The sequence below is a fragment of the Lagopus muta genome, chromosome 18, assembly GCF_023343835.1.
Source record: "Lagopus muta isolate bLagMut1 chromosome 18, bLagMut1 primary, whole genome shotgun sequence".
NCBI classification, from domain to species: Eukaryota; Metazoa; Chordata; class Aves; order Galliformes; family Phasianidae; genus Lagopus; species Lagopus muta.
Window position 1 is genome coordinate 4,916,013 of NC_064450.1, and position 27,786 is coordinate 4,943,798.

At 43.2% G+C, this 27,786-nt stretch overlaps 1 protein-coding gene across 1 annotated transcript in view; it reads left to right on the top strand.

Moving 5' to 3' along the window:
• The window catches only part of FASN (fatty acid synthase), a 36,191-nt gene extending 8,983 nt beyond the window's left edge, over positions 1-27,208 (top strand). The window contains exons 6-43 of the mRNA XM_048964903.1: positions 204-326; positions 917-1,032; positions 1,238-1,372; positions 2,017-2,476; positions 2,809-2,996; positions 3,665-3,854; positions 4,713-4,807; positions 5,207-5,341; positions 5,630-5,833; positions 6,500-6,615; positions 7,058-7,233; positions 7,833-8,024; positions 8,298-8,378; positions 8,470-8,655; positions 8,955-9,134; positions 9,358-9,561; positions 10,610-10,920; positions 11,067-11,456; positions 11,959-12,123; positions 12,358-12,476; positions 12,581-12,735; positions 13,126-13,329; positions 14,257-14,407; positions 14,907-15,085; positions 15,309-15,428; positions 15,574-15,696; positions 16,338-16,561; positions 16,841-17,039; positions 17,952-18,103; positions 18,560-18,651; positions 18,801-18,952; positions 19,225-19,464; positions 20,224-20,412; positions 20,920-21,147; positions 21,581-21,801; positions 22,395-22,493; positions 22,615-22,866; positions 24,063-27,208. Coding sequence (XP_048820860.1) covers positions 204-326; positions 917-1,032; positions 1,238-1,372; positions 2,017-2,476; positions 2,809-2,996; positions 3,665-3,854; positions 4,713-4,807; positions 5,207-5,341; positions 5,630-5,833; positions 6,500-6,615; positions 7,058-7,233; positions 7,833-8,024; positions 8,298-8,378; positions 8,470-8,655; positions 8,955-9,134; positions 9,358-9,561; positions 10,610-10,920; positions 11,067-11,456; positions 11,959-12,123; positions 12,358-12,476; positions 12,581-12,735; positions 13,126-13,329; positions 14,257-14,407; positions 14,907-15,085; positions 15,309-15,428; positions 15,574-15,696; positions 16,338-16,561; positions 16,841-17,039; positions 17,952-18,103; positions 18,560-18,651; positions 18,801-18,952; positions 19,225-19,464; positions 20,224-20,412; positions 20,920-21,147; positions 21,581-21,801; positions 22,395-22,493; positions 22,615-22,866; positions 24,063-24,200 — 6,884 coding nt within the window. The 3' untranslated portion in view covers positions 24,201-27,208. The remainder of the gene's footprint in view (positions 1-203; positions 327-916; positions 1,033-1,237; positions 1,373-2,016; positions 2,477-2,808; positions 2,997-3,664; positions 3,855-4,712; positions 4,808-5,206; positions 5,342-5,629; positions 5,834-6,499; positions 6,616-7,057; positions 7,234-7,832; positions 8,025-8,297; positions 8,379-8,469; positions 8,656-8,954; positions 9,135-9,357; positions 9,562-10,609; positions 10,921-11,066; positions 11,457-11,958; positions 12,124-12,357; positions 12,477-12,580; positions 12,736-13,125; positions 13,330-14,256; positions 14,408-14,906; positions 15,086-15,308; positions 15,429-15,573; positions 15,697-16,337; positions 16,562-16,840; positions 17,040-17,951; positions 18,104-18,559; positions 18,652-18,800; positions 18,953-19,224; positions 19,465-20,223; positions 20,413-20,919; positions 21,148-21,580; positions 21,802-22,394; positions 22,494-22,614; positions 22,867-24,062) is intronic.
• Positions 27,209-27,786: the final 578 nt, after the last annotated feature.

Here is a 27,786-nt window from a genome sequence, read left to right on the forward strand (position 1 = left end):
TTTCCATCCGGAGATGGAGGCTTTCTTTCATCACTTGTGATGAGAGGTGGACGTTAATCTAGGACATAATTCCTTAAGCAAACATATCTATTGTATTCAAAAGCAATGTACTTGAAGCAGTAGGTCAGAAGCAAAGTGACCTTAGTGTGTGCAGTGGCTTTGATGCTGAACAGACTCGTGACATGTTCTGTCCCTGTTCTCAGGAAATGGATATTGTCGCTCTGAAGCTGTTGTTGTTGTGCTCTTGACCAAGAAATCCATGGCTAAACGCATCTATGCCACCATAGTGAATGCTGGGAGTAACACTGATGGCTTTAAGGAGCAGGGTAAGTCTTCATCTCTGAAAAGTGAGGTACCTACAGAACTGTTGAGTCTGCAGTCTCTATCATCAAAAAAGGGATACTGTGGGTTTTCTGTTCATTAGATGTGTGTGTTCTTAATTTGCTTGGATTTTTTGTTTGTTTTCAACTTTGATAATACAAAGTTCAGGACCCTATTTGGGAAAGGAATGAAAGTGGTAAGTAACAGGAGAGTCCTGTTGCTAGCATAGTCTTCCTCAGGGTATATCTGACCAGATAATAGAAATACAAATACTGTGACTGGAAGGCTCTTTTTCTGCTGCTGTCCTGTTTCTCTCACTCCTGGAGATGCTGAGTCTCACAAGTGTTGCTCACCATAAACACAGCATATTCTGTTGACTGGTATCTTCCTGTGGCACTCTAAGTCATTGGTTTAGTTCAGTTTCTGGTTCTTTGGCTCTTATTCCAAAGGGTCCAAGGGGCTGCCTGTGTTTGTTGCAAAGCCTTGAAAAAAAAAAATGTCGCTTTCTTCTGTAGCTCCAACCTTTTGAATGGTGCTGAGTCAGAACAGGAAGCTTCTGGTGGGGGAGAGGAATTGATGATGGTTTTGGTCCTAGGTGTGACATTCCCATCTGGAGAGATGCAGCAGCAGCTGGTTGGTTCTCTGTACAGAGAATGTGGTATCAAGCCTGGAGATGTGGAGTATGTTGAAGCTCATGGGACGGGCACCAAGGTCAGCATGGGCTTTTTGGTTTTGGGGTCTTTCTTCCCCTACATCTCTTACCACGCTTTCCCATGAGATTATTCTTTTCTTCTTTCAAAGTGAAGATGAAGGACTTGCACTTCTTTCTTTTACTTCTGGATTTTACAGACTTCTTAGATTTTTCTTTTCTGCTGTGTTCTGAAAGTATTAATTGTTCTGATTGTTTTCTTGCTAGGTTGGAGATCCGCAGGAAGTAAATGGCATTGTAAATGTCTTCTGCCAGTGTGAGAGAGAGCCTCTGTTAATTGGATCAACCAAGTCAAACATGGGTCATCCAGAGCCAGCTTCTGGGCTTGCTGCATTAGCCAAGGTAACAACACATGGCTGGTGAGGGAAAGCACGGAGGGCTAAGGGACTTAGGTGGGAGGTTGCCATAAGCAAAGATAAAAGTTTGGGGTTTTCAGTGCCAAAAGAGTAGCTAATCCTTTGGGCTGTTTGTCTCCTCCATCTCTTGTGTTGGTGAGGAGCCAAGTGGGATAAGGCTACCAGCTTGAATAACTGATTGCCACCAACCAACCTACTAACTGCTGCTGAAAGCAGACAGTCATCTCTCAGCCATGGCTGCCAAACTGCTTAGCAGAGAGCTAGCTACTGTCCCTGCTTGTTTGATAGCTGTTTATTGACAGCAGTGTTATCTGAAAGAGGAGAAAGAAGATAAGATATTTTTAGCAGCCAGGCAAGACTTTAAAGCAAGACTAGCATAGCTTTCAGTTAGGAAGGATCTGTAAGCTAAGCTTAAAACCACTTACTTTAAGGCATGGCCTTAAAACTTGCCTAGGTGAAGTAGATAGTACCACTATGAATTTGGTGTTGGGCTGTGAAGGGTCTCTGTACAAACTTAAGTGGAAATGTTTTGTTGTGTGCTACATGGTCATTTATAGAAGAACACTAACAGCAAAAGAACATTTGTTGCAAGAAAATGTGGAACACAGAGTATTCTGTTTTGTCTTTCAGGTCATTCTTTCTCTGGAACACGGGCTGTGGGCTCCAAATCTTCATTTCAATGATCCAAATCCAGATATTCCTGCTTTACACGATGGCTCCTTGAAAGTGGTTTGCAAACCAACACCAGTGAAAGGTGGCCTTGTCAGCATCAATTCTTTTGGCTTTGGAGGTTCTAATGCTCATGTTATTCTGAGGCCAAATGAGAAGAAGTGCCAGCCTCAAGAGACTTGTAACTTGCCAAGGCTGGTTCAAGTTTGTGGCAGGACACAGGAAGCTGTGGAAATACTAATTGAAGAAAGCAGGAAACATGGAGGATGCAGCTCATTTTTAAGCCTGCTCAGTGATATCTCTGCAATTCCTGCATCTTCCATGCCCTACAGGGGCTACACGCTAGTTGGCACTGAGAGTGACATAACAGAGATTCAGCAAGTCCAAGCATCTGGTAGACCTCTCTGGTACATCTGCTCAGGTGGGGCCCCGTTTCTGCATTCTTCTGTAGTAATGAAGCTTGTGCAGTTGGATCTTGTGCACTAATCTTGTTTTCTGCTCTTTGGCATAAGGAACTGTCACGCAGTCTTGTGATATGCATAGGAGAATTGTGTTTCCTGTGTTTTAGCTAATGCTTCCTATTTGTCTTCTGATGAAAGTCCAGGAGAATGGAAAAGCACTGTGTAACTTAAAGGGTTTTGGAAATGTGCAGTACATTATTAGGATTCTTTCACTGCCAAAGCAAGTGTGTGAGGTCCACCCCATCTTGTGGAGTGTTCCCAAAGCACACCTTCTCCATGCTTTATCCTGCAGGTATGGGAACACAGTGGAAAGGTATGGGCCTGAGCCTTATGAAATTGGATCTGTTTCGCCAGTCTATATTGCGCTCTGATGAGGCTTTGAAGAGCACAGGACTGAAAGTCTCAGACCTGCTTCTGTGTGCAGATGAGAACACTTTTGATGACACTGTCCATGCATTTGTTGGGCTAGCTGCTATACAGGTAAGACTGAAATGAGTGGAGGAAGGAGAGGGGTTATGGGCACAGGAGCACGTTCTGCTGTTGTATCTGATTGGTAGTGCTTTGTACCACTTAATGGAAGTTTGTGTTTTGCACTCAGCAAACAGTAGATAATTGTTGGAGATCTCAAGGAGAGTGAGTTGTACCCTTGGGAGCTGCTGCTTCCAAAATGCTTGCAGGAATGTTGATGTAAACAGATCTGTGTGTGTGATGTGGGGTAGTTTTTCCAGGAGACTGAAGAATGTCTGAATTTCTGTGTAAATGTCTGCCAAGGAGCAAGGTTCTGTAGAATGCCTTCTAAAATTTGCTCTAAAAACAAGCTAAATGATGTCCAGTGAAGTCTCTTTAATTCTGGATGGGTGTCAAAGCAGGATTCATTGTCTCATAGTAAACCAGGGGCAGAGCTTTTAAAGTGAACTGAAAAGCTGGGCTTGGCTCTTGCTTTGCATGAACGTGCTCTTGGCAACCTCCTGTTGTTTGAAATAGCTTCCTAGTGGAAAGACCCAAACAATGAATCTTGAGATGCTTTGAAATTGAGGCTGGAGGTGCTGCTGGGGGGGAGGAGAAGCATTGAGGCCAGGGAGAAAGTCTGTCCAAAGTTCTGTATCCTTACACCTGCTTGGAAGCACTGATTCTGCTTTTTCCTGCAGATTGCCCAAATCGATGTGCTAAAGGCTGCAGGTCTGCAACCTGATGGGATTTTGGGTCACTCAGTGGGTGAACTAGCTTGTGGCTATGCAGATAATTCCTTAAGTCATGAAGAAGCTGTTCTTGCTGCTTACTGGCGGGGCCGATGTGTGAAAGAGGCCAAATTGCCCCCAGGAGGGATGGCTGCTGTTGGTAGGTATACCCTTAGCACTTGCTTCTGCCTCCTAATGCTTAGGAAGAAGCTTTCTCCTGGTCAAGCTGTACTCAGTGTTTCTGTAAATCTGTTTGTTCCACTACTCAGGGATGTTCTGAGCTTTGATCCCATCAGTTTGTCCTCTGTGGCTTTATGGTGACCTAAGTGTTTGAAAATAAGATGTTTATTGGTATCATAAAAATAGAGAACAGTAGTGCTGCAGTAGTCAATTAAAAGCAGTAAAGCACTTCAGATGAAAGCTGTTCAGGTCTAATGCAGTGAATTTGTCTATGTTACTTGTTGGAGTCCTTGGTTTCTTATTTTAACTGATGCTATAAAGGACTATGTGTCGAACTCAGCTTTATTTTGCTCAGTGTCATATACATTTATATCACAGATTTTAGAGTGCTGCATGCACATGATGTTTTTCATAATCAGGCTTTGAACTCAAGCTCCTGCTGTGACTTGTTCCTATGGAAAAACATATGGCCAGATCCTGCATATGTTAAGCTGACTTAAGCCAGTTTAGAGCTGGCTGGCCGTCACTGCTGCCAACTTCCTCAGCACTTGTGAGTGCATCCCATCAGGGCCTGTGGATTTGTGAGTGAGTTTGCCTAGGTGGTCTCTAGCTAGATTCTTCTCAACCAAAGGATGGCCCAAAGATTCTCCTTCTCTTCTTGTGCTCAATATCCCACTGATAAAAAGAGTGTTAAAGCCATGAGATTAACGTCCTTTGCTTTTGCAGAGTCACTGCTGGGTAGAAGGAGGATGTCTGAGTTAAGTGCAGTTAAGATTGCCTCCTCTCATGAGGCTCACTGCTTGAAATCCCTGTTTTGACCCCAACTCTTCTTCTGTAGGTCTGACATGGGAGGAATGTAAGCAGCGCTGTCCTCCAAACGTGGTACCAGCATGTCACAACTCTGAGGACACTGTCACTGTCTCAGGGCCTCTGGTAAGCAAGGAACCGATACAGTGCATACCACATCTATGAGTGGAACCTTGGAAGTTCTAGTTTGGAGGAAACATGAAGCTGAGCTAAGGTTCAGCTGCCTGGAAAGAGAAGCAGGGTTAAAGTGGTGGGAGGGGACGTGGTGCTTAAACACCCCAAGTTTCTCCAAAGGGAAGTGACGTTATTGCTTCAGTAAGGTAGTAATTACAGATTGCTGAATATTCATATAGCCATGGGCATAATGAGTGATGAATGATGGTGCTGAGAAGGACAATAACCTCATTACAGATACAACTGCCCTTAAGTGGCAAGTATTAAAGTGCTTATAGGGAGTACAGCGACTCAAGCACATCTCAAAAATGTTGTGAGCTGTTGTTTTTAGTTATCTTATATTCTTCTTAGGACTCTGTGACTGAGTTTGTAACCAAACTGAAGAAAGATGGGGTGTTTGCAAAGGAGGTGCGCAGCGCCGGAGTTGCATTTCATTCCTACTACATGGCATCCATTGCACCAGCACTGCTCAGTGCACTGAAAAAGGTAATACTGCTGAATCACAGAGTGCTTATGCTGGGGTACCTGCATTTCAGCATTGGTTGTAATGAGTTAAGTGGGGTCCTTTCCTCAAGAGGGGAAGGAATGTTCTCAAAGAGCGTTTATGAGACCTCAGATGTCAACTCTTACCACCTTAAGCTGAGGGATGACCTCAACAATCAAGATTAGAAAAATGACCCACAAGAAGGGAGTGAAGCTGCTCAGTCTTACCTGTCTTACTCTTGACCTGTGACCTGTCTCTTCCTTCTGTCTCTCTTCCTTGTCTGTCTGCAGGTCATTCCACACCCTAAACCTCGTTCAGCTCGGTGGATCAGTACATCTATCCCTGAATCTCAGTGGCAGAGTGATCTTGCCAGGAATTCCTCTGCTGAGTATCACGTGAACAACCTGGTGAATCCTGTGCTGTTCCATGAAGGCCTGAAGCATATTCCAGAGAACGCTGTTGTGGTGGAGATTGCTCCACATGCTCTTTTGCAGGTACTGTATTATGGCAGTGTTGTACCATATCAGTCCTGCTGCAAGGAAGGGGATGGGAGGTGTAAGAATTAAGGAATACTGTTTTGGTTTGGTTTTGTGGTTGGTTGTTTTTCCAGTTCTGAGAATCTTCTTCCTCCAGTACCTGAAATCTTCCCCAGTTGTAGAGGTTTTTGTTTAACAATAAATAAATGAATCCCAACACACTCTCACTTCCCCATCCACGCACTCAGTTTGTGGTCATCTTTCATTGTCATGTGCTTTAGATAGCTGACAGTTAGCTCTCCAAACTGGTGTAAGGAAAATGCATAATTAGACCAAATTGGGTGAGTGTGTGTGTAAAGCATGGCGGAGGGGAAAAAATCAAGACTGACAGGCCCTCTATGTGGAATCTGAGTGGCAATTTGTTTGGGAAAGAGAGACTTGTATGTAATATTCATGATGTTCTGCTAAATTTCTTCCTTGCAAGACATGCAGTTTCTTGGGTGGCTGGAAGGGCATTGTGCTGTGCTGGTTCTTCCCTGTTAAAATGTGCATATTCTAGCACCTGTCTCAGAACTCTTACTGCAGAAGTAGTGTGAGAAAGCAGTTTTTCTTTAGTGGAGGAGGGGGGAAAACAGAAACAAAGTAGTAATGCCTTCTGATGTTGACTGCTGAACTTCTGACCAGGCTATCTTGAGGAGAACTTTGAAGCCAACTTGCACTATTCTACCTTTGATGAAGAAGGACCACAAAAATAACTTGGAATTCTTCCTAACACAGACTGGAAAGATTCATTTGACTGGGTAAGGAAACTGAGGGAACAGGGGTGAGTAGGGTATCAGAATTCAAGCCTACCCTTTAGTGTATGTGTCCTCACAAGTATTGAAATACTCCTTCAACAAACTCGGCAGGAAAAAAACCAGCTTTTACACCTGTGCTTTATGTATTTTATATGCTCACTTAAGAAACATTGCCCTGGGTTAGAGGCTGCTAGGGCTGGGTACCTTTCAAAGAGAAGTTCCATTCCAGAGATCTGAAAACCTGAAACTGGCTCTTATGAATAAACTTTGCATCTCATAAGCAGTTAGAATTACAGATCTGGCTGCAGTAAATGCTTGTGGAGCTCCTGGAGATGTCTCAGATGAGGAGCCCAAGAATGAGTGCTGTCTGACCTTTAAGTAACACAATCAAACTTTAAATTCTTTTTTTTCCTTCCAACTGTCTCAATCCTTTTTGTCTTTGTAGAATAAATGTTCTTGGAAATAACTTGTTCCCACCTGCGGAATACCCTGTCCCTGTGGGAACACCCCTTATTTCTCCGTATATCAAATGGGACCACAGTCAGGACTGGGATGTTCCAAAAGCTGAAGACTTTCCCTCAGGTTCCAAAGGCTCTGCATCTGCTTCAGTCTACAATATCGGTATGTTTGTCTGTAGCTGTAGTTCTTGTTTTTTCCTGCTTTAGTTCTGAGAGGAGAAAAGATAGCAGCCTCAAGTTGCACCAGAAGAGATTCAGGATTGGGTATTAGGAAAGTTTTGTCAGAAAGAGAGGTGATGTATTGGAGCAGGCTGCCAGAGAGGAGGTGTTGGAGTCACAATCTTGGGGGGGGGGTTCAAAAAATATGGAAATGGGGCACTTAAAGACCTCAATTAATGGTGGTGGTAGTGGGTTAACAGTTTGAGTTTTGAGGTTTTTTTCCAACCTTAATGGTTCAGTGCTTTAATAAAATTAGGGGAAGTACCTCAGGGGTACTCAGCATGCTTGCCATATTCTGAAGCAGAATGTATTTTTATTTATATAATTTCAAAAAGACTGGATCTACTTCTGAAATGGGATAAATGAATACGAACAGAGAGGGAAGCTGTCCTGTTTTGGACTGACAGCAGTTCTAAGAGGTTAATGTTTTCAAGCAGGATTGTTTGGGAAATGAACAATCTCTTACAGAAGTTGAGGGTGAATGATCTCCTTGTTCACAAGATTTTTTTCTATTGTTACACTGATGTTTTTTTTCTTTCTCAGATGTGAGTCCTGACTCTCCTGACCATTACTTGGTTGGTCATTGCATTGATGGCAGAGTCCTGTACCCAGCCACTGGGTACTTAGTGCTGGCTTGGCGAACTCTGGCACGATCTCTTGGCATGGTCATGGAGCAAACAGCTGTTATGTTTGAAGAAGTTACAATCCATCAGGCAACTATCCTTCCCAAAAAGGGTAAGTGGGAGATGCTGACACAACTGCAAAACTAATGAAAGGAATGGAAGGAAGGAAGGGCGAAAATGCAAAGAGAAAGTGAAGAGAAACATAGGGGGAAGAATAAAAGGAAGAGTGCAACGTGACTGTATGAATTCACTTCTTTGTTTAGTCAAGTAGCACATCTTATGGCCATCTCTGTTCCTTGTTGTCTGGAATGAGTCTGGAAATGGTGCTGGAGGATGGAGGAAATGAATGACCTCACAGTACTGTCTTCCTCAATGTTTCTTGCAGGATCGACACAGCTGGAAGTACGAATCATGCCTGCTTCTCACAGCTTTGAAGTGTCAGGGAACGGGAACTTGGCTGTGAGTGGTAAGTGAAAGAAGTGTGTGTTCATGCTTTGGACTGCTCAAATCCGTTATGTATGGACACTGATTCTTATTCTTGCCACTGTGCCCGTTAGGGAAGATCTCCCTCCTGGAAAATGATGCTCTGAAGAACTTTCATAACCAGCTGGCTGACTTTCAGAGTCAAGTTAACGTCACTGAGAAGTCTGGCCTCTTGATGGAAGATGTTTACCAAGAGCTGCATCTTCGTGGATATAACTATGGGCCAACTTTTCAGGGTGTTTTGGAATGCAACAGTGAAGGTGAAATTACTTTTTGTTGAAGAAGGATTGAACAGGATTACTGTGTAGTGAGGAATATTTGGTCTTTTTGTGTTAATCATCCACCTAACTATGCTTCATGGAGTAGTTATATTTTTAGTGTGATAATGGAGAGCAGTTAAATGTTTGACAGGGCATTAGGAAAGCTGTTATTTCCAATGTAGAACTGATTATGGGAGTTTTCAGGGGAAGCTGGGTGCGTACAGCAGGCTGCAGTTAAGCAGTAGCTTCCCACATCTATTGAATAATGAAATCACAGGCTTCCCCTTCTTTTTCTGCAGGAAGTGCAGGGAAGATTCTGTGGAATGGAAACTGGGTAACCTTCCTTGACACCCTGCTACACTTGATAGTCTTAGCAGAGACTGGGCGCAGCCTCCGCTTGCCCACCAGGATTCGCTCGGTGTATATTGACCCTGTGCTTCATCAGGAGCAGGTGTACCAGTACCAGGACAACATAGAGGGTAATGTCTTCTGTGCTTGGGCTTTTAGCCATTGTTTCAAGTGTTGTGTGTGAATGTGTGAATTCCTAATAAGTAGGATGCACTGTAGGTGCCCCTCTTCTCCAACCTTTTCTACAGATCCCTCTGTGACAGTCTGATGTAGCATCTGCTGTTTATGTGATCACCCAGAATAAAGTCCTTAGAATGTTTGATGCAAACTTAATGTTTATTTCCTGTCTTTCAGCTTTTGATGTTGTTGTTGACCGCTGTCTTGATAGCCTCAAAGCAGGAGGTGTTCAGATCAATGGACTTCATGCCTCTGTGGCACCACGGCGACAACAGGAGCGGATTTCTCCCACTCTGGAAAAATTCTCCTTTGTTCCCTATATTGAGAATGACTGCTTGTCTTCCAGCACCCAGCTTCATGCCTACCTGGAGCACTGCAAAGGTAGGATGGGGTTGGTTTGTTTTCACACTAGGGGAATCTTCCAGCCTGCCAGATTTGAGAGAATCTGTTCATATCATTTCAATACTTAGAACACTTAAGAAATAGTGTTGATCTCTGTACAAGACTTCGTGAAGAGCCCTATGTGTGCTTGCTGGAAACTTAAAAGTTGCTTCTGCCTCAGGTACCTCTGGAATGTAAAGCTGATGCACATGGGCACCCACCCTTCTGTATCAGTCAGTGTGTCAGATGGCAGAACCCTCCCTATAAACAGAGAAGAAGAAATCAGCTCCTTTATGGAGCTCCTTCATGGAGAAATCCGGTCTTACTTCAAGCGTTGTGAAGAAAGCCTTTTTCCTCAAGTTTTTGGCTTTCTTTTGTGTTTGTTTTTCCTATTATTTGCAAAGATGGCTCAGATGACATGTCTGTTCCCATTTAGTTGTAAGCACAAGAGTATACCCCAGGAGGAAAAGTGTTCTGGTGAGACGTGCTGAAGAAAGTTGCGTTTGCCACAAGAACAGAATCGAAGAGTCTGAATCTGTTCTGAAACCAGTAGCATAGAACAGTGCTCTTTGGATGGGGAAACATCTGCTGTTCCCTGCTCATCACCTTCTGCAGTGTATCTTTGTTGCTGATCTCATTCAAGATGAGCTGTTTTTTTCTCATCTGTTTGTAAAGCCAGAAATCATCTTCTGACTTTAGCATCTGTGGAAACTCAGTATTTTCCTCCACAACTGCCTAAAGCTCTCACCCATCAGAGACTTTCTGTTAGATGCCTTCTTTTAGTTGGAGCCTTTTCTTGTGTAGTTTTGGTAGTTCAGATTGCCTTGGCATTAGCCTGCTTGTCTGGGGGCTGCAGCTGCTGTGTGATCTGTGATTATGAGAAGGTGCAGAGACATGCACTGTGTCTTTGTGACTAGGCTGGTGATACAAGGTGCTGTGCCTTGTGCTGCTTATCAGCTGAGCAAAAGCAGGGGGAGACACTCTCCTTGGGAAGAGGAAAAGAATTATCTGAAATGTGACTCCTCCTTTATTTTCTTCTATTCTTCAGGCCTGATCCAGAAGTTACAAGCTAAGATGGCACTGCATGGTGTCAAACTGGTTATCCATGGCCTAGAAACCAAAGGGGCTGCTGCAGGGTCCCCACCCACACAGAAGGGCCTTCAGCATATCCTTACTGAAATCTGCCGTCTAGAACTGAATGGAAACCTACATTCTGAGCTGGAACAGATTGTGACTCAGGAGAAGATGCACCTCCAGGATGATCCCCTTCTCAATGGCTTGCTGGATTCTTCAGAGTTGAAGACCTGCCTAGACGTGGCAAAGGAGAACACAACCAGTCACAGGATGAAAATAGTGGAGGTTAGCTGAAAGCCTGGGATGGGACCACACCTGAAGTTTTCAGGCCTCCCAGTAACCTAATATTACTTCTGTTGTTCCAGTGATAATTCTGAATACTGTTCATTCTTAATTTGATTTCCTCTCTCCCTATCTTTGCCTTCTCATAGGCTCTGGCAGGAAGTGGACGCCTGTTTTCTCGTGTCCCAAGTATTCTGAATACTCAGCCCCTGTTGCAGCTGGAGTACGTTGCCACTGACTGCACCCCTGAAGCTCTTTCAGCTAATGAAGCTGAGCTACATGATGCTGGAATCTCCTTTAGCCAGTGGGATCCCTCTAGCCTTCCCTCTGGAAATCTGACCAATGCTGACCTGGCAGTATGCAACTGTTCAACGAGTGTTCTAGAGAACACAACTGAAATTATCTCTAACTTAGCAGCTGCAGTGAAAGAAGGAGGGTTTGTTTTGCTGCACACCCTTCTTAAAGAGGAAACTCTTGGAGAAATTGTCAGCTTTCTTACAAGTCCAGACCTACAGCAGAAGCACGGCTTCCTGTCACAGGTAAATGACCTGCAGGCTCAAATACTTTCTCAGTGGTTAGTCTGCAGTCTACTGCTTGCATGCTTTGTTTTGATAAATGTTAAGATGTTGCTTTACTTTGAGGCTCTCTGTAGGAATATATGAAAGCAATACATTCAAATCCTGTGTGGGGTTTGACAGGGTGGTTACTATTCTGTTTTTTTGAATATCTGCTTGTTTGTAAGACTGGTATTCTAGCCAGGACTTTGGGATGCTAGTTCTACTGCATTCTGAGGATATTTCAGGGAGGAAGGAATAGTTTAGACACAGCATAAAATAGTCTAATGCAAATCAAATACATATTTGTGCTGAGGCAGAACAAAATTGATGTCAGGATGTCAGCAAGTGGAAGAAGGTTGGATGGCCTGTTATTTATGGTGAAGTGGTTTTGGGGGAGGCTCAGCATGGAGTACAGGTGGTGACTTGTTTTAATTGATTCTGTTTTTTACTTTTCTGTTAATTCTGGCTGTATTTGATCTGACAGGCACAGTGGGAGGAGTTATTCAGCAAGGCCTCACTGAATCTGGTTGCAATGAAGAGATCTTTCTTTGGCTCAGTTATTTTCCTGTGTCGACGGCAATCCCCTGCCAAAACACCCATTTTTCTGCCAGTAGATGACACTCATTATAAGTGGGTTGACTCCTTAAAGGTGAGAATTTGTGTTTGGGATATTTGGCTTTCGAAATCTTTACACTTCAATGAGATTTAATTTAGCAGCGTTATGAGGGGAGAGAAGAAGATGGTGGGAGGGAAGGAGGAAAAAGAGTTTGTGTTTGTTCAGTTGTTTTGGCTTGAAATACAACTTATTCATCTCTGCCTTGAGGATACAAGGGACATTTCCTTTTGTGGTTCCATGTAAAACAATCTGGAATTTGTCCTGTAGGAGATCTTGGCCGACTCATCAGAGCAGCCTGTGTGGTTGACTGCCACCAATTGTGGGAACTCTGGAATTTTGGGTATGGTGAACTGCCTTCGCCTGGAAGCAGAAGGCCACAGAATCAGGTATGAAATCATGCCCACAGGTCACACTTGGAGACGAGATGTTTTGTTAGGTTCTTTTCAGGCTCGCAACAAAACAAAGCGAAATGTCAACTCTTGGTCTCTAGGTGCGTGTTCGTTTCCAACTTGAGCCCTTCATCAGCTGTCCCACCCACAAGTCTTTCTTCCCTGGAGATGCAGAAGATGATTCAGAGAGATCTGGTGATGAACGTGTATCGTGATGGAAAGTGGGGTTCCTTCAGGCATCTCCCGTTGCAGCAAGGTACCTTCTTTGAGGATCAGTTGCAGGGCCTAGAGGAACAGACTCTAGATATATGAGTAGCTATTGTTTCACGTTTTTAAACTGTTAATAATAATCATAGGATCATAGAATCACCAAGGTTGGAAAAGACCTAAAAATCATCCAGTCCAACCGTTAATAATAAAGGATAACTTGAAATTCTTCTGTTCCAACTCAGACTGAACAATAACATGCTCTGGTACCAGGAGGAGGGATAAAGTACTTAGGATATGGGTAGAATTGCAGGATAAGAATGGGATTTGTGGAGAGAAAATAGAGGAGAGGGTAGCAATGATGAAAGGGGGCTATTAATTCTGGAAAGGGTGTGCGTGTGTCAGTGTGTGCAAAGTTCCTCTGTTCTTCCTTCTGCAGCTCAGCCTCAGGAGCTGACAGAATATGCTTATATAAACGTGTTGACTCGTGGAGATCTCTCTTCCCTTCGTTGGATTGTTTCCCCACTCCGCCATTTCCAAACAACAAATCCGAATGTTCAGCTCTGCAAAGTTTACTACGCATCTCTCAATTTCCGGGACATTATGCTGGCAACAGGAAAGCTTTCTCCAGATGCTATCCCTGGTGGGTTCTGATTAGCCTGGAAGAATTCATTCATATAACTTCAGTAATTCTGATTATGCACTGGCTAAAGCATATATCAGGCTTTATTTAGCAAGAAAGTACCTTTAGGAGAGGAAGCATATAGGCTTTGCTTCAGGATCACACACAAGGACTTGCAAGTGCTACTTCAGTTATGGCCCCACTTCTCACGTGGCAGAGTCATTGAACGTTTGCTGGGAGGAAAGATTATTAACTCCATTGCACAGATATCAAGTGTGAGGTGAAACATCCTGATGGAAATTCTGGTGATGGGTGAGATACGTGCTGAGCTGAGGAAGTCGGCAGCTGCAGGACATACTTTGCTTTTAGGGAAAGAAAGGGCAAGGTGTAGGATCTCCTGTCTGCAGACTGGAGACTGTGATCTCAAGGATTTGTGTAGTGTCTGCAAAATGGTTCTAAGGCTTGTTTAATGGTTTTAATGCTTGTTTAAACACAAGCCAAAAAAAGTAAGACTCTTATATGAGCTACTTGATTAGGACTGGGTTTCCCTTCATGAGTGAGATCAGCCTGTACTTAAAACACAGAGACAAAGGTTTTGCTGTAAAGCTATTTTCTGTGTTTGTCCTTTCTAGTTAATGCTTATTTATGTATTTCCAAAGAGCAACAAAAATGCTGGAGCAGGGTATTTCGATTGGATTTCTCAGATGAAAGCTGGAAACTAAAGCAGTATTGTTAAGGGTAGAGAGTAAGAGATTCAGTCCTTTTTTGCTGCTCTCTTTAATGAGAAATTAACTGTGGTAACTAATGATCTTTGTACATAACAGATAAATCCTAGCTCTTTCTGTCTCTAGGGTTCTAGATTTCAAGGGCTGTCATTTTAGGAAATTCTTGTCCAAAGGATTTTAGAAGAGAAGTTTTCCTTGATAAAAGACCTTTACCTTCTTGTAGGTAACTGGACGTTGCAGCAGTGCATGCTGGGCATGGAGTTCTCAGGACGGGACCTGGCTGGAAGGAGAGTGATGGGATTGCTGCCAGCAAAAGGGCTGGCTACAGTGGTGGACTGTGACAAGAGGTTCCTATGGGAAGTGCCTGAAAACTGGTAGGTTAGCTTCTGTTTTACGTATGTGGATAAGTTTTGCCTTGCTGCTTGAGGCTGGTGACAACCCTGGGCTGACGTGAAGACATGAAGATCTCACTCTGGGAAATTGTATGAACTTTGGTCTCGTGAGCAGCTGTGAGATTTGGCTCAATCACCTGATTGACTGCGGTGCTGTTTTTTTTGTGTTGTTTTGTGCAATGATTTGCACTGGTTTTTTCCATCTATTTCTTGTGCTTCTGGCTCTTTCTGTATGAGCAAAGGTTTTGGTGTTGGATGTGTTACTGATTTACTGTGTTAGTAAAATATTCCTGCAGAAGAAAAGGCCCTTAGCACTATGTGGCCACTGTGGCAGTCAGCTCTGTGATTGAGAACCCTTTGTACTTTTTGGTCCATCTTGGCAGATTAAACCTTCGTATTTCCGAAAAGCAAACTTTATCAAGGGAATCTGTTAGGTTTTCCAAGGCTGAAGATGTCTTCTCCCCTTTGCTTTGTTTCTTAGGACTCTGGAAGAAGCAGCTTCAGTGCCTGTGGTTTATGCCACTGCTTATTATGCTTTGGTGGTTCGAGGTGGTATGAAGAAGGGGGAGAGTGTCCTCATTCACTCTGGCTCAGGAGGCGTGGGCCAAGCAGCCATTGCCATTGCCCTGAGCATGGGCTGCCGTGTTTTTGCTACTGTAGGTGAGTACTGAGGATCTAATCTACAATTGTAAGACTTAATTATTTCTGGTCATTCCTCTACCCCGTACATGAGCACCCTTTGTCCCGAGGTTTGATACATTGAGAGCTTGAAACCTTTGAAGCAAGTGGTTGCTCAGGCTGCACATCTTTCCCTGTTGTTTTTATCTCTGAAGAATTAACATGTGAGTACTGCCATTGTTCATTTTATGTCTTCCTCTTCCAGGCTCTGCTGAGAAACGTGAGTATCTCCAAGCAAGGTTCCCACAGCTGGATGCTAACAGCTTTGCCAGCTCCCGAAATACAACCTTTGAGCAACATATACTGCGAGTTACCAATGGGAAAGGTCAGTTGGAGGAATATTTTGCCTTCTTACTCAGCTATGTCATGTTATGCAGTTGTGATGCCTGATGACAAAATGGCTCGATAGGAAATGGGTTGGCTCTCAAAAGAGTGAGTTTCTTAAACACTTTCTTCTCCTTTCACTACAGGTGTCAACCTTGTGTTAAATTCCTTGGCAGAAGAGAAGCTCCAGGCCAGTTTGCGTTGTCTTGCTCAACATGGGCGCTTCTTGGAAATAGGCAAATTTGATCTATCAAACAACAGCCAGCTTGGTAAGATGGGGCTTCAGGAAATCAGTCTCCTTATGCTTAGGCAAACAGGAAAGCACAACCTGTCATAATACAGACTAATCTTCAAATTGAGAAAAACTTAGAGCTGGAACATTTGTTTTGTAAAAGCTGCGTGTTAAATGCATCGTTGCAAAAATTTGTTTTCATCACCAACAGTTTGTGGGAGGATTGTATGCACCAAATGTTGACAGTCTCCCTTTTTATTGTAAATAAATTTAAAAAAAAAAAGAAAAAAGTCTAGCATCAGTAAAAGTTTCCTGTGAAGAAGAGTTTGTGTAGAAGGACAGGATGTACGTGGGATTCTGGCTCCTCTGTCCCTCTGACTCAGCTGTCACTGTATTGCAAAACATCCTTTTTAATATCAAAATGACCATGTCGTAGCTTGTCCTGTTGACAAAGTTCTTGTAGGTGGAGTTGCTGTTGAATTAGTCCGCTCGTAAGAGAGCAGCCTAACTAACATAGCCTTTAGAGAGTATATGCAAGAATGAGTTTTCTAGCAAGCAGTAACTGCTTTGCTCCTCAGTTTTATACTGTTGACTTGCACAAAAAAATGTTCCTAAAAAAGATGGATTCTGTCTTGAGATGGCAGCAGCACCAGGTGGTAATGATGTTGCTTTTTCCAGGAATGGCTCTTTTCCTCAAGAATGTGGCGTTCCATGGAATCCTGCTGGATTCAATCTTTGAGGAAGGAAACCAAGAGTGGGAGGTGGTATCAGAGCTGTTGACAAAAGGCATAAAAGATGGTGTGGTGAAGCCCCTGAAAAGCACAGTCTTTGGTAAAGAAGAGGTAGAAGCTGCCTTCAGGTTCATGGCGCAAGGAAAACATATTGGCAAAGTTATGATCAAGGTAACGAGATAAGGGTGTTGATTCCCTGATGCCTGTCATCCTCTGTATTGGGTGTTTTGATCCAGTTAAACTTGAAGTTGTGTAACAGCATGGGGTTACAGCTTTTGCTGCTGACACTGTGGCATGTATAGCGTTGTCAGGTCTGTCACTCTGAAACAAGTTTGATCCCCTGTTGACTGGAGGAGCGTAGCTGCATGTGGGAAGACAGAATGTGTTTGTGCATCCAATTTTAATGTGTTTTTTGGTGTTGTTTTTTGTTTATTTGCTTTGTTCTGGAAGATCCAAGAGGAGGAGAAGCAATATCCTTTAAGGTCTGAACCAGTAAAGCTTTCTGCCATCTCCCGAACTTCCTGCCCACCTACCAAGTCCTACATCATCACAGGGGGCCTGGGAGGATTTGGGCTTGAATTGGCACAGTGGCTGATTGAGAGAGGAGCACAGAAGCTTGTACTGACATCCCGTTCTGGCATACGAACTGGTAAGCAAAAACCTCAGTTTGTTTCTCTCAATTTTTAAGTGTTTTATCAGTGTCTTCATAATTCTTTTCCCTCCCTCGTGTGTGTTCACTCACTTCAAACAAGTTGTGATTCATTTTAGTCTAAGGGATGAAGTATCTTTGAAGTCTGCCTCTTTTTTCCAGCTGCTACTTCTTTCTTCTTTTTTTTTAATGCAACTTAAGTCTATCAAGCCATGTTTGCCTCTTTTTCCCTTGCCTAAGATACTTCTCTGCAGTCTTAATTTTTAGTTTTATTCCTTCTATGAAGTCTGTATCCAGCTACATCGCTGCTGGGTTCAGTGGCAGTGACTTGCTAAAGATGCTCTTTCCCTTAAATTGAGTGTGGTTGCTCTCTTTTTACATGAGGTATCTGAAGGAGCAAAAGCTATACCCTGCTATCTAATAACACCAGAAACTTTTTTACTCAGTTTTGAGTATTGCAGTCTCAGCACTGAGATTTCTTATCAATGGTAGTCTTAAGTGCTCCCTTGGTGAAATTCAGCCATAACAAAACTTCTATCTTTACAAATTTCTTTTTTCTTTTAGCAAGTTCACAATTTCCCAACTTCTGCAAACGTAGTTCAAATCCTTTTATCTCTCAAGTTCTGCTTGTCCTACTGTTGCCTGCTGTCTTGCTCTAATCTTGCCACTTGTTCCTGTCTTGGTATATAAAGTCTTAAGTTCACTCATGCTCTCCCACCCTGTTCTCCTGAATCTCTTGTCCTCTTTGTGATCTGTTTAGGATGCTCTGAGACTTGAGTGGTTTCTGTCACCATTCAGATTTTGTCCAGTGTTCCTCTTGTAGCTGAACTGGGGATTGTTTAGCTATTCAGACCCTGGTTTGAGTTGAGATGGTTTGAGTGCTTCATCCCACATGTATGTTTGTTTGTTAAGGCTACCAGGCTAAATGTGTCAGAGAATGGAAGGCGCTGGGAATCCAAGTGTTGGTTTCTACCTGTGATGTTGGAACTCTAGAAGGAACACAGCTTTTGATAGAAGAAGCTTTGAAGCTGGGACCAGTTGGAGGCATCTTTAATTTGGCTGTGGTAAGTGCCAGTAAGGCTTAGAAACTTGCAAGAGACAGCAGACATTAAAGTGGCTTTTTGCACTTTTGTACAGTTTTAGGTTGTGTCTCTGTTTCAAAGGGTGTTTTGCTTTGGCCTGAGGTAATGGGTGAAGGCTTTTGGATCTGGCCCCTTAACCTGGGTAGCAACAGTATGTGACCAGCTAGCTCAGTTTTGGATTAAAGTGAATGTTACCCTTGGCCTCTGGGGACAAGAAGAATCCTATAACAAGTTTACCAGTTGAAGACTGCAGTGGCAGCACTGAACAGGCTTACCAATAGATAAGTTGGCCTTCTTGTATTTCGTGACATCCAGGATACATCTGTGCTGTAAAACTAGAAAAGTGCATTGTGTAGTGATATCCTCTTGTATCTGTAATAAACTTAAACATAAACTGAGATACTCATACAATTTCTTTGTTTTAAACCCATCTGACAGGTCCTTAAAGATGCCATGATTGAAAATCAGACCCCAGAATTATTCTGGGAGGTCAACAAGCCCAAGTATTCAGGCACCCTTCATTTGGACCGGTAGGTATCTGTAGAAGGGACAAATATGAGCTGCATTTGTGGTCACTGAGTTGACCAGTCTTGGATATTTCAGTCTTATTGGCTTTCCACAGCAACAAGTGGTTCCCAGTTTTCCTGATGGGTTTCTCTGTCACTTGTTCTATTCCAAGGGTGACTCGTAAGAAGTGTCCAGACCTGGACTACTTTGTTGTATTCTCCTCTGTAAGCTGTGGAAGAGGAAATGCTGGGCAAAGTAATTATGGCTTTGCTAATTCTGCCATGGAGCGTATCTGTGAGCAGCGGCATCACGATGGACTCCCAGGTAAGATGACTTCATTCACTGCAGAGAAAAATCTTATCCTACCAAACATTCAGAGGAGAACCAGCTCACCAGGAATCTGTGTCTGGAGTGATGACAGCTGTTTCCTGTTGCAGCTGTTAAACTGAATCATTCAGATGTGAATGAAAACTGATTATTTAAATAGTATTAGAGGAATGTGGGCTTTTGCTTAGCTGTTTTTAGCTCCCTTTTTATTGCTGCTGTGTGCTTAAATTAGTTGCCTAGTGTGTTCTTCCTTGTGATTTCTCCTCCAGGCCTGGCAGTCCAGTGGGGAGCCATTGGTGATGTGGGCATCCTGAAGGCAATGGCAAACAGAGAAGTTGTGATTGGGGGAACTGTTCTCCAGCAAATCAGCTCATGCCTGGAGGTGCTTGATATGTTCCTGAATCAACCTCATCCTGTCATGTCCAGTTTTGTCCTAGCAGAGAAGGTCTCTGTGAAAAGTGAAGGAGGAAGTCAACGGGATCTTGTAGAAGCTGTTGCTCATATCCTTGGTAAATGCAAAGTCTAGCAATTGCATACTTGGTGCTCATTTTAGAAGGGGTCTTGCTGCAGTATGGTGTGAGGGGAATTGTGTTTCCAACCTGCACTGGGTGAAAAGTGAGGACTGATGTATACCTCAGCCTCTGCTTGTTTCTAGAAGCATCCTTTGCCTTAGCACTCATAGAGATACTGCTGGTATGATCATTTCCTTAGCAGTTTGCATGAGAACCTGAGAACTGTGTGGTGGGGTGTGACTGGAGGTTTGTCTATTCCAGTATTCTGTGTCCAGTAGCGACCAAAAGTTTGTTTCCCTCATTATGCCATGCTGCCAGGTAGAAGAGGACTGGGCAGCAGCCAGTGACATTTTGTCCTCTCTGAGTGATGGGTAGCTTGGGAAGAGGTCTGGGAAGGGAACCTGGTTCAGCCTAAAGGGTAAACCTTGTTAGGTGTAGGGCTGTGCCTTCAGTTACAGCCTCCTTAGGTGTCTCCAGTTGGATGTTCTGAACTTCTAGAGCTGAAGTGCCAATGTTCACAGCTATGTAGCTGTGACTGATATATTGCCTGTCATAAAGCTGTGCACATGCAGTCTAAATACTAAATCAGATGTGGATTGTAGAAGAGGTGATTTTTGAAAGCATTAGATGATCTTGAATAGCAAAATCTGCTCTGTAGCTGTGCTTTATTCATGTTTAAGGAAAAAGTGAAAAGCTGAGAAGATTGCTGTAGGGAGATCTAGAGCTGAAAAGTCTTGTGTGCTGTTTTTTCCTCAGGTGTTCGTGATGTGAGCAGTCTGAATGCTGAGAGCTCCTTAGCAGACTTGGGCCTGGATTCCTTGATGGGTGTGGAGGTGCGCCAGACGCTGGAGAGAGACTATGACATTGTTATGACCATGAGAGAAATCCGACTGCTTACAATCAACAAACTGCGTGAACTGTCCTCCAAGTCTGGGGCAGCAGAAGGTAGATGTCTGGATTAGGGTTGCTACCATCAGCTGAGTCCAAACAACTGAGCTCTGAACCCGTTGCTTTCATCTCTGGTGACATAAGCCTTTATCAAGTTGTGAAATGGTATCTGATGATAGCTGAAAGGCTTCTTTATATGACCAATATTCTGCTAAAATGTGGTGACGTTAAGTTAGGCCTATCAGTTCTAGTGAAAGAATATAAAAGGCTGTGAAAGCTGTTGTGCTGCCTGGATAGCATCTGCCTACATGAGTATTCTTACATAGCTGTGTGCAGGATGTGATTGGAGACCTTCTACTTGATGTTATGGCCATTACTCTACAGACATGTTTACTGCAAGCCAAAAGCATGGACAGCTGCCACAGAGCAACTGACAGTGCCTTGATTTAGTGAGCCAGTGGGCTAATACAGAGCAGTCCTCAGCACCTCTTGTAGGGCTATGGCAACATGACCAAGTCTCTGATCCTATGTGACTAACTGTGTCTGCTGTTCTTTCCTTCAAAGAACTGAAGCCATCCCAAGTATTGAAGATGGGCCCAGGTGAGCCTCCAAAACTGGATTTGAATAACTTGCTGGTGAATCCAGAAGGGCCAACGATCACCCGTCTCAATGAAGTTCAGAGCACAGAACGCCCTCTTTTCCTTGTGCACCCCATTGAGGGATCCATTGCAGTCTTCTACACTCTTGCCTCCAAACTTCATATGCCCTGCTATGGACTCCAGTGCACAAAAGGTATCTCAGTTCTTCAGCATCTTGAATTTGTATATCTAACAGTCTGAACTTCAGTTCCTTTATAGAAGGAGTTTTGTTTCTAGACCCTTAAATGCAGAGGACCAAGCATCAGTGCTCACAACCCATACAGTGTTGTGGCAAACAACCCCAGGTAATGAGAAGTGTTAGGTTAGACTGAAGAGCTTATGTATGGGGAAATGGAACAAATAGATTGAGTAACTCAAGCAGGTAAGCATTTAGGAGAGAAACAATGCATGGCCTTCTTCCTGTCTTTGAAAACTGGAAGCAGAACTGTTACTTGTCTAAAATAAAAGTTGCTCACAATAATTGAGAAGCTTACTTCTAAAATAATGTGGATGTTTCTGAGCTCTTGAGAAAGCAGTTGTCGCCGCTAGTGTCTGTTTCACCTGACTAATTTGCTTTCATGTTCTAGCTGCTCCCTTGGACAGCATACAGAGCCTGGCATCCTATTATATTGACTGCATGAAGCAGATACAGCCTGAAGGACCTTATCGCATTGCTGGATACTCTTTTGGTGCCTGCGTAGCCTTTGAAATGTGCTCCCAGCTGCAAGCACAACAAAATGCTTCCCATGCACTCAACAGTTTATTCCTCTTTGATGGGTCTCATTCCTTTGTGGCAGCATACACTCAGGTAAAAAAGATAAAAATACAACCTTCTGTTAGGAAAACGTTCTGTGTCATCAGGGAGGGTGGGATGCTTATGTGAGCTTACTGTTCTGGATATGAACCATCTAAAAAGCTAAGACCTTTCTTGCCAGGGGAGATGGGACAGAGCTGTAGACAGTGGGCACTTAAGGATCCCTTGGGGGTTGGAGGCATGTGAGGGGTGTTATTTGTTAACTAGCTAGGGCTGGCCCACACATTCTGCTCTTGCAATTGTAAATAATAATAATAATGTCTTCTGGAAGACCTTTTGAGCCTGCAAGACAAAATCCTAAAGTAGATGTGCTAGAAAATCCTCCTTAGGTCTTCCCTTTCCATTTTCATTATGCTGCCCAAGGGATCCTGGTCTTTGGGCATTCACTACCTGTTAGATGTGCTTTCTAATCTGTCCTCAAGGTACCTTGTCCAAGGTTTAGTTTCTATTTTTATTTATTTTCCTCCCCCCCCACTTTCCCCTCTTCTTCTCCGGTTCAAAGTCCTTTATTCTGGAATTGCTTTTATCTAACACTCCAGCTCAGCTGTATCCCTCCCACAACAATGTTTTACTGTTCTCTTTTTTAGAGCTACAGAGCAAAGCTGACCCAAGGAAATGAGGCTGCGTTGGAGACAGAAGCGCTGTGTGCCTTTGTTCAGCAGTTTACAGGCATTGAATACAATAAGGTAATGCTTCTTTCTTACACTGCACAGGAAGGGTGTGGTTGTGGGTGCTGGTTTTTATGTGTTTAATGTAGATTAACGCCCAGATATAGAGACTAAAGGGGAATTTTTTCAATATTTCCAGTTGTTGGAGATTCTTCTGCCCTTGGAAGATCTGGAGGCTCGTGTCAATGCTGCTGCAGACCTTATAACTCAGATTCATAAAAACATCAATCGTGAAGCACTCAGCTTTGCTGCTGCTTCCTTTTACCACAAGCTGAAGGCTGCTGACAAGTATATACCAGAGTCCAAGTATCATGGGAACGTGACACTGATGCGGGCAAAGACTCACAATGAGTATGAAGAAGGTCTGGGTGGCGACTACAGACTCTCAGAGGTCAGTGTGAGATCTGCTGGTGACTGATGAGGGTCCCCTGATAGGTGGGGGAATAGAAGAAAAGCATGGGAACGACTCTTAAGGAGAGAAGAAGAATGAAACTGAAGTTAAAGAAGTAACTGTTCTGCAGCTGTGACACACTGATAAGAATTAACTTTCCAGAAACTATTAAGCTGATGGTTTCCATCAGGGAGGGGCCACGGGGAGATCTAGCCTCTATATTGGATGATCTGTTTTCTATAGCTAATTCTTGCATCTCCCTAAGTAGATTTTGGATAATAAAGGTGTTAAGGGTGTAACTTGACAAAAGTAACTTTGAGCCTCTGGTATTTGAGTGCAGACCCCAAAAGTTTGTTCAGTGCATGAGTGCAGACCTAAAAGAATGAGTACCAGCCCTCTGACAGCAGCAGCAGCTTTCCTTAGTTATGTTTTGTGGACTGTGTAGAAGTCAGCCTGTGGGTATCCTGGGGGCCAAAAAAATGAAAAGTAGGTTGTTGGCCTGTATCCAGATAAGGTCACTGTTCTGCAGCTCCTGCTTAGATAAAAGGGGAAGTGTCTCGCATTCCTTTTTCCTGCTGTCTGCAGTAAGCAATTTTCTAAATTACCTTTGTTATATTGGCACCTCCCACCCCTTCTAACTTATGACTTGTATTTACTCTTGCTTCCAAGCTGAATGTGATAAAAGTTCCATAATGCCCTTAGAGGAAGAGTTATGGTGGTGGGAGGAAGATAGATGGAGGGTTATTTAGTTGTCCTAGGGGCACGTAGGTATCTACTTCAGTCATCCATAGATAAAGTAGGTAAATTATCCTGTTAGTATCACGTTGGTGTTGTTTTCCTGCCCAGCTTACATTTGAATGCTCATGTGGGTGTCCAACCTTTTGGTTTGCCTTGGCTATGCTGAGTGAAGAGGAATAGTCTTGGGCTGTATATAAAATGTATATAACATAGTTAATGGATAGAAGTAACAAAACTTTTTTTTTAATGAAAACAATAAAATAAAGAAGGCAACAAAAATGTAAAACTCATGGGTTGGGCACAACTACTGTAAAACATCTATTAGAATGTACCTGGTTGTGTTTTTCAGAAGCACTGGTTAAAGGTGACGTAAAATATGAATAACTCAGACTGGCAGAGCCCAGGCAGCTACACAGCTAGCTGGCTTTAAACTGTGGATGTGTTCTGTGTCTGTGCAGGTATGCGATGGAAAAGTATCGGTCCACGTCATTGAAGGAGATCACCGCACCTTATTGGAGGGAGATGGTGTTGAATCAATCATTGGGATCATCCATGGCTCACTGGCAGAACCACGTGTCAGTGTCAGAGAAGGTTAACATCTGCTCACTTACTGTCAATGGTGAAGAAGATGCCAACAACATTCCTAGTTATGACAGACCCCAAGGAACTCTTCCTGTTGAACAACATCTCATCTGCTCTGCTGCCAGAGCTGGGAAGTCCAGCTGAACTTGATTGGTCTCTTTGTTTCCTCTCTCTCAGTCATCATTCCTGACTTTCACGTGTTCTTTCTCCTCTTTCCCTTTCTATGCTTTGGTTTTTTTCCCCAGTTTCCCTGTCCGTGTTGCTGTGGTGCTGTGACTCTGTCACTGCGCTGCTGTGAGGGTTCCCCAGCGATGGTTGCTTCCTACAGCTTTGGCAGTATGAAAAGCAAATTTAGGAGTAGACGACTTGTGCTCTATATTGTTTTGTCTTAACAGTATTCCAAAGGGTAAGTGATAGCACTTGTTGACCAAGCCCAGTGAGCAGAGAGGGGAGCTGCAGCTGATTTCGGAGATACTTGTTGTCTGTGAAGAATCTGTCTGTAGTTAGGTCAGAAAGAGAATTCCATTGAGGCTTTTGTAACTATATTTTTTTAATTTGATATATTCTAAGTATTTATTGTGTCAAATCAGAGACTTCTTGCTTGGTTTTAATTTATCGTGGGTATCAGAAAAGGAAACATCCATTTTGGAGGGATAGGTTTATTCCACAAGGGGAGGTCGCCCATTTGTTAAACCAAAGTGCATCTATGGAACAGCCCATTTCTTTTTTTTTTTTTTTTTCTTTTAGTTTATTTTTGTTTGTGTTTTATTTTATTTTGTTGTGGTGTTTTTAATTTTGATCAGTGATTTTTGTGTGTGTTTTTGTTTCGCTCCCCACCCTGCCTTGCTCAGAAGGGTGGAAGTGAAGGGTTCTTGCCATCACCCACTCTTGTGAGGAGGGAGGTGTGGAGGGCAGGGTGGGATGGTTCAACAGATGCCACTGTATTGAACAGCCTTAGCTTGGGCTGAACAAGCAGGCAGAGCTGTCCCTAGGGATGTACTTAGTTTATATCTGTGCAAGCTTCTGTGCTTTGCATTACCAGAAACAGTAAAGCATTACAGCTATTGCTTCACCTTTGTTCCTTCCCACCTCCAGTTGCTCCATCCAACCATCTGGGATGTCAGGGGAATAGAGTTCTCCATTGGTAACGGTACAAATCCCCCTACCCTTGCTCTCCCCTAACCAAAGTTCATGCAAACATAGAAGCATCCACCCAGTGCCCCGGTGTATCTTATTTAGCACAGGGCTTAAGCCTTGAGTATGCATTTTCCTCTGGCAGTGAGACTGGAGATCCCACATAAGTTAGCTAAGTAAACAGTTTGGCATGATTTTAAGATACAGTACCTTTTTAAAGGAAACTTGCATAAAATCCAATTTAAAAATGACTGACTTTTGCTATGTTGGATCTGTCTTTTCCAAAATCAGTAAATCCTTGCTACACCTATGATACAGAGGAGACCTGAATAGCAATGAAGTACCAACCAGGAGGCATTTCACTGCCTCTCAGAACTCCTGTAAACCCTGGTTCTTTCTGTATTCATCCCCTGGTGAAGCATCCTGTTAGTTCAGGAGCATTCCAGTGAGAGGAACAACTGGTTCCTCATGCAGGTTCTGACCTAGCGTCTCTTGCTTATACAACCCTCTGTGGATAGTGGCTGGGTTAACTGGTTTTAGTTTTATAAAGTATTTCTTTTGTGAAATCTGAAATACAAACAACATAATGTCAGCTTAAAGCATTTCTAGAATAAGTTTTGTTTTGGTTTTTTTTTACTCTTTTTTTTTTTTAATCTGAAGAGTGTCTTTTCCTCTTTGGCTTTCCTAGAATTAAACAGAATTGATCACTGGTTGGCTTTTTGTCTCATTCTCTACTACTATCCTTTTAATCCTCAAGTTTCATTCGGAATCTCTCATTTCTTGATATAAAGCCAAGACTGCTGCTAAGATACCAGATTGGAGTCTGTAGAAATAACATTAAGAAAGAAGAATTGAGATAATCCTGGAGCGTGGCTCCTCGTGGCCGTGCTTTTTGGTACCTTAGATGCAACCAAATCACACACATACCCAAAAGATTGAGGTGAAAACTCCTAAAATTCTGATTCTGGCTCCATCGTTGTGGTTTTGTACAAGTGGTTCATGTTACCGCCTCAGTTTCCCCATCTGTAAAATGGGACTAATAGCATCTACCTCAAGGTCGTTGAGAGTGCTAAGCAGGCAATGGGAACACATGCTATTAACCTGTGAGGGATGGTGGTCAGGCGTTAGGAGGCAGGCAGTGTGTGCAGGGAGGTGCCTTACAGCTGCAAAGAATGTGATGCTGAACGGTAGCTATAGGGACTGGGCATACATGCATAACAGGGGACTTCATTCCATCTCCTGTGCTCTATCCGTGCACATCCTAGCATACGACACCACATTCAATAAAACAACCAGGGACCAGTATCTTTTCCTTTTTTTCTTTCTTTTTTTTTTCCTTTTTTTCATGTTTTTGTTTTGTTTACCTTCTTGTTTTTACCACTGGCAGCTGTAGTGAGCCCGAAAAGAGGGAAAGAATCCTATCTGCCTTGGTTGTACTGAACAGCCAGAAGGAAAAAGAGTGCTTAAAACTTCTAACAAAATAGATACAATAGTCCTGCACTAAAATGAAGTGTTAACGATTCTGACCCAGCATCTCAGCTCTGAAGGAAGGCAGTGCAGTTCTGAATGGGCTGTGTGGAGGGATCAAGGACTGATGCTGTTGCAGCTGTCCGATCAGGAGTCGTGCAAGTTCTCTGTATAAACATAAATGTGCATGGTCTCTTCTAGGCAAAGCTTGAAGATACTGGTTTAGTAATAGAAATTCCTCAAGAATTACTTATAGCCTCTATGCTCTCAATGTTCTTGTGGTTGTTATTTGAAAGGCAGGAGGTTGTTGTTTTGTTTTGTTTTCCCCCTAATTGTCTAATACTGAGCTGCTGCCCTGTAACCCATTATGTAACTGGCTGCTGAATACAGTGTGCCAAAAATAAAAACCTTATTAGCGCTGGTACTGCTCGTTATTTCTCAATGGGTAGAAAGATAGCAGCATCATGCAAAAATCAAAGAGTCACTTGTTGAGAGGTCAAAGGTAGAAGTTCTTCACATTTACCTTTCATTGTGGAAACTGAAGTGGGAGTCTCCTGTCAACTGCTGCTCTGGTTCTATCCTCCTCTTCATCTTCTCTGTGCCATGCTGCTCTTCCTTGAGACTGTGCCCCTATGCTGCTCTGCAGCCTGACTTGGGCTCAGAAAAAAACACGTTGCTGTTATGAAGTGCTGGGCAGTAAACCTGAAACCTGCAATGTAGCCTAACATCGTGCAAAAAGAAAAACATATGGTGTTTATGGTCATCAGTAGCAGAGCTATTACTTTGCCTTTGTCCTGTCAGCTTCCTGAAGGGAGTAGTGCTCTTTTGCCAGAGAAAGCAACTTGAAAAAATAAAAATGGTTTCTCCTGCAGTTAGTTCAGTGAGATCAGACAACCAGCCCTGTGGCTTTCCATTATACTGTGACTGTGTCAGGGGACAAGGGAAGAGCCACTGGAGTAAGGCTTTTGACATAGCCCACAGTGTTCTCTCCAAGCTGGG